We start from the raw sequence: 5,174 nt of genomic DNA on the forward strand, positions 1-5,174 counted from the left end.
TATAGAATGGATTTATGAAACAAATTATGTGAACATTATTTTCACTCTCAATTAAAATTGTTGGAAAACAAAAAAGATAGATATTATATCCAAAAAAATATGTTTTAGAGGAAAGAACACTAAATGTCTATAAAACATGATACATTTGTCTGAGAAGCAAAATAAGATATTAAGACTTGTTTTGACAAAATATGTGTTGAATAGAAGTGTAGACTGATACCCTCACTATTGGCAAATATTTTTTTGTTTCATAACCTAACCTAATATGCCATTTTCTTCTAATGTAAATGTATGATTAGAAATGTTTACTTAGAACCACTTGACTGGTCCTCAGTGCCAACAGGACTATTTGTTGAGTTTATATTGTGGCTTTAGTCTCTTATCAGTCAGCAATGCTTTTAAAGAAGTTATGACTGTGTCAGGGATTATGACTAATCTACTCTGGTTTTACAGTAAAGATGAAACATCTGACTCTAATGTGTAAAGAAACTATCCATTTTCCAATATCAATCAATTGCCTGAAATATAATTAATATAAATTAAATATCTATCAAATGGTTGTTTTTAAGTGGCTATCTGGCTTCTCTGAAAGGCTGCAGAAAATAATATATTAAAATAGTGTAAAATTTCAGACAAAATATTAAGAATTTTCTGAAACAGTCACAGCCTTTACATAATATTATTTATTGATGCTTTATGGCCAGAGAAATAATGCAATTTTGAACGTGTATTCATGTACATAAAAGATCTTTCATGCAAATCATTACAAAGGTGATATTGTGATTTTAGGAAACTGCTAGCCCTTTAAATCCAAAGTTAAAACCTACTAATTCCAATGACAGCGCCCATATAAGGATATTGATCATTCTCTTCATTCTGTAATATTACTGAAATTGTAACCTTTGCATTAGCAGCCCAAATCCTTAACTATCAAACATAAATAGCATAAAAAGCATAAAATAAGGTTACAATGGTATAAATATTACATACAATACGTTTGTGCACATAAAGCTTTGACATTACTGGGAAGAAAAGTCATTGTTTCATTTTTTGGACAAATTCAATCAAAATAAAACCAAAATACTTGATTACAATTTCTCCTCAGTTGTAATGCTTTAAAATGTAGCTTTTTTTTTTTTTTTACACATGTTCCATGTTTTTCTTGAAAAACTACCCTGGAATGAAAGAATTTCAGTACTATGGTATATTTCAAAGTACCCTGGTATTATCATGTGACACCATCACTGTACCACATTATTTTTTTCCTTCTGTACATGGCTCTGTTATTGATTATATCTCAAATATATCTGACATCCAAATGATTCTGCTGACAGAAAAATGGGTTTAGATGACAAGGTAATCTCAGACAAATGAATATGATGCATCATGGCAGCCCTTTCGATCTTTATGCAAAGGAGAAATGTCTTTTTTTTTCTTCTCCAAATCCTCATGTGGAAAAATGAGGATATACCACAAAGGCTGTTTTTTGTTCCAATTTTTCTCCAACATCAATGAGGGACAGACTATTGGTCCACACCTTGAGTTTATCCCCACATTCAAGAAAAAAAATACCTTCAGAGAACAGACTTTTCCTCCAATATGGGGACGTAAAGTTCACTGTTTCCATGTAGGTGAGCAGAGGCAGATGTCCATCATATCTGTCAGTATAATGATGAATATCATGCTGCAGAATTAAGGTATCATTGCGTTTTTCGATTCCTCTGTACGTGATCTGCAAAGAAACTTTGTACGTTCCGTCACGAAGGACCGTCAGAGACACACCGTCTTCATCCAAGTCAAAATATCCGGGATGGTCTGGCTCTCTTGCATGCTTCCATGGCACATGTTTTGCTTCTCTACCAAAAGCACTAGCGTTAACTAGAGAGAAGGGAAATGTGTGATTACATTTAGCCAAAAATGTTAGAAGAATCTTTGAGAGTAAACACTGCACATGATATGCTATTGCCAAAAATTTGTTCAAACATCTCTTCGTTTCACCTGCTCAATGACAATGACATCTTGTTTTGAAACTCAAAGTTAATACTTAGTTACTTAGTAAGTTAAAACTTAATTTGAATGAATTATTATTATTAATCATATTATTAATATTATTATTAATTGTTTCATTACTGGATTAATCATTTTTTAATAAATCTCTTGAATGAATGGTTCAATGACAAATATATATTTTTAACAGTCACTTTTTGCTACCTACTAAATGATATAACTGATACTCTTTATATGAAGCATCAAGTTACTTTCAAAAGGAGATTTACTCTATATGATCACTACCGTAGACATCTGTGTTTATATCCAAACAACACATTTTTATTCCAGTACCAATAATTTGAATTATTGTAACACAGAAATAATGATTTGAATGTTCCTCTGTGATCATACTTGTCAAAGTTTTACCAGGCATAGCTGAATCATTGCCATGTAGGAATAAGATCACGTGGGTGTTTGAATCAAGGTCACAATCTTTTCAATGATTAATCATGCAGCTCTAATTAATATTTAATTGTAAACAAGTTTAAACAGATGCTTTCTATTTGAAGTGACTTTCAGGGCCTAAATTACAGCAGGTAGGCTTAAGTTAACTGATTAAAGGTACAACTCTTGGTTACAGTTCGTCTTTTCATAATGGCGAATTGTGTTTTGTATTTACTTCCACATATGCATTACTTCTTACCTGTCAGACGAGTGACTGTGATTCTTTGTGTCTGGATCATTTCTTCACTTCCCTGACGCTGCATTCCTATATGGATGAAAAATGTGAGAACATGAATTTTCATACCAAGAAGTCATAATGCATCATGGTACCACAATGTAACAGACAAAATTCAATATTTACAATAACATTCAGCTTTAGTAATGAACTCACCATGTTTAGGTGCCTCCTTAGTTCCATTTTCCTGTGAAAAGAGAGCAAATGTAAACAGTTTAATACACACAAATTCATTGAATGAATCCTATATTAATCAGTATATTGATTCTCTCAGGCATATTGATTTTTTTCAATCACTATTAAGTAAGCAAATAATGAGCAGCATAATTTTAGTTACACTAGTAACTATGTATCATTACTTCTTTATTAGATTGTACTTATTTTGTTGCTATTAGTCATATATCCTATTTTGCCATTGGATTTATTTTGGTATCAGCTATTCACTTTTTACAATTATGCATTCCCATTACTACTGTCCTAGTTTTACTAGTAATAAGGTATTAGTACTTACTTCTTACATCCTAATAGTAGCCTAATAGTTATTAATACTTTTTTTTTCTTTTTTCCAGATTCAGCTAGTAGGCTATATGAATTACAATAGGCTATGCAGTCGCTACACTAGTAAGCATTCCAGTTAATATTAAACTTTATTAATCTTAGAGAACACAGTTGAACGAGAAGTTATTACAAGGAAAAAATCAGTTACACAGTATAATGAAAAAACAATACAATGTAGCTATAATCTGGATAGATAAATATCACTATTGGATACTTGCGGGTTATTAAAACAATAAAGAGTACAAGTTAATTCTTGTTGCAATCGATATTAAACTGGTTATAGCCTACTGCAGTATGTTACCATGTACATATTTGAATATTAGATATGAAATCATAGTAGCTATCTTTTGCAAAGGTGTGTTCGGGATAGCAAATAATGACTTTCATAGGCTCACTGAGCAGTAACATGATTGTTTGACGTTGGCTTTGAATGTATATACGTCTTACCTTGCACGTCGACGGGTATGAGTGATATATGATCGTGAATAGGCAGCAGGTGAAGCAGAATAGCACGCAGATGGACTGGATGAAGAAAAGCTGTCGCCGCAGTGAACGGTACTGTGTCTTCAGACGGCTCATGGGCTCAGGGCTCCATTAAAACCACGTAGTCTTTACTGGCTATCTCTTCTTTTCCCATCTCCATAATGGATAGTTTAAAAAGCACCGCTTCATTCCCTCGGACTCCTCTATATATGCTATTTCTCCCACGTGTTTTCTTCAACGCCCAAAAACAAACAGCCTACTAGTGCAGTTTCGGCACCTTGAAAACATGAGGTTCTCGGTCCAGTCAATCCAGTGTCGCTTCCTGCTTTGCTCATGCAAGACCTGAGCTTGACTCACAGCCAAATTCTTTACGCCTGAGCAAATAAACAAATAGGCCTACATGATATGTCGTCATTGCTAGGTTGCGTGTTCAAAGCATTACAGTAAATGTCGGGGAAAGACAGGATATAGGCGAATCACTTATTTATTTTATTGTATCAGCACTTTTTTGATTAATATTAGCCATTATGTTTCTGTGTAATCCAAGAGCCCTCGGGTACCTTTTAAAAACTTAGAAATGTGCTTACAGTCTGCATTATACTTTCATGATATCTCATGAGAACCGGTTATAAACACATTGCACGACTTAAAAAAAAAATACTGTATTATACTGGGGTTTCGCGAGTTTGTGTGCCCATATGCTAATCCTGGTGTACATGGTAAACAGTTTTTGCTTGCTGTCCACTATGGAGAGGCTCTGAGAGTATATTGTTCTCAAACTCAGATTTGCGCCCCAAATTTGCAAAGTAAAATTTGGACAGCAAGCAGGAAATACCAGATTGAAATGCTTATTACTATCTGAGTAAAATTGGCACTGCAGGGGCAGTAGGCCTATCTAGTTCCCCGTAGAAGCTGTCTTCGAACTGGATGTTCTCCGTTGAGGTTGTTTCCTGCCACTGCATCCACGACATGGAGTCTAGGAATTACAGAACATGAGGCTTGCCTATATCTCAGAAAGGGCAGGAGGTTAAAACCCATGAAGAATAGGTCCTGAGGACCCCCAAAGTGGGCCACGGCAGATAGGCCTAGCGGAAAAGTAAACCATAAAATAACACACATGGCATTCCCATTCCCTCCTAACATGAGAGTCTTAACTATGAGAGGATGCGAGGGCCTAGGTGGGGAATTACTTTAATAATTGTCACACATTTTACTCTTTTTTATAGTTTTACTATAAAGACATTTTACTTTGCTGTATAGTTTCTGTATATAGGCACATACTTGAATTTTGGCTAAAAAATTTGTAGATATTCCCACTATTATTGCCCAGCTAGATGCAGCAACATTTAAAGGGATAGTTCACCCAAAAATGACAATTATCCCATGATTTACTCACCCTCAAGCC

The 5,174-nt window shown here is 34.3% G+C and overlaps 1 protein-coding gene across 1 annotated transcript; it reads right to left on the reverse strand.

Moving 5' to 3' along the window:
- Positions 1-668: 668 nt before the first annotated feature.
- On the reverse strand, positions 669-4,171 carry si:ch211-158d24.4 (uncharacterized protein LOC560966 homolog). The gene is given in 5 exon segments (XM_051903426.1): positions 669-1,878; positions 2,693-2,758; positions 2,885-2,915; positions 3,734-3,874; positions 3,876-4,171. Coding segments are annotated over 5 exon segments (723 nt in total). The 5' UTR covers positions 3,930-4,171; the 3' UTR covers positions 669-1,447.
- Between the last annotated feature and the right edge of the window lie 1,003 nt (positions 4,172-5,174).

Source organism: Ctenopharyngodon idella, chromosome 8 (assembly GCF_019924925.1).
Source record: "Ctenopharyngodon idella isolate HZGC_01 chromosome 8, HZGC01, whole genome shotgun sequence".
Lineage (NCBI taxonomy): Eukaryota > Metazoa > Chordata > Actinopteri > Cypriniformes > Xenocyprididae > Ctenopharyngodon > Ctenopharyngodon idella.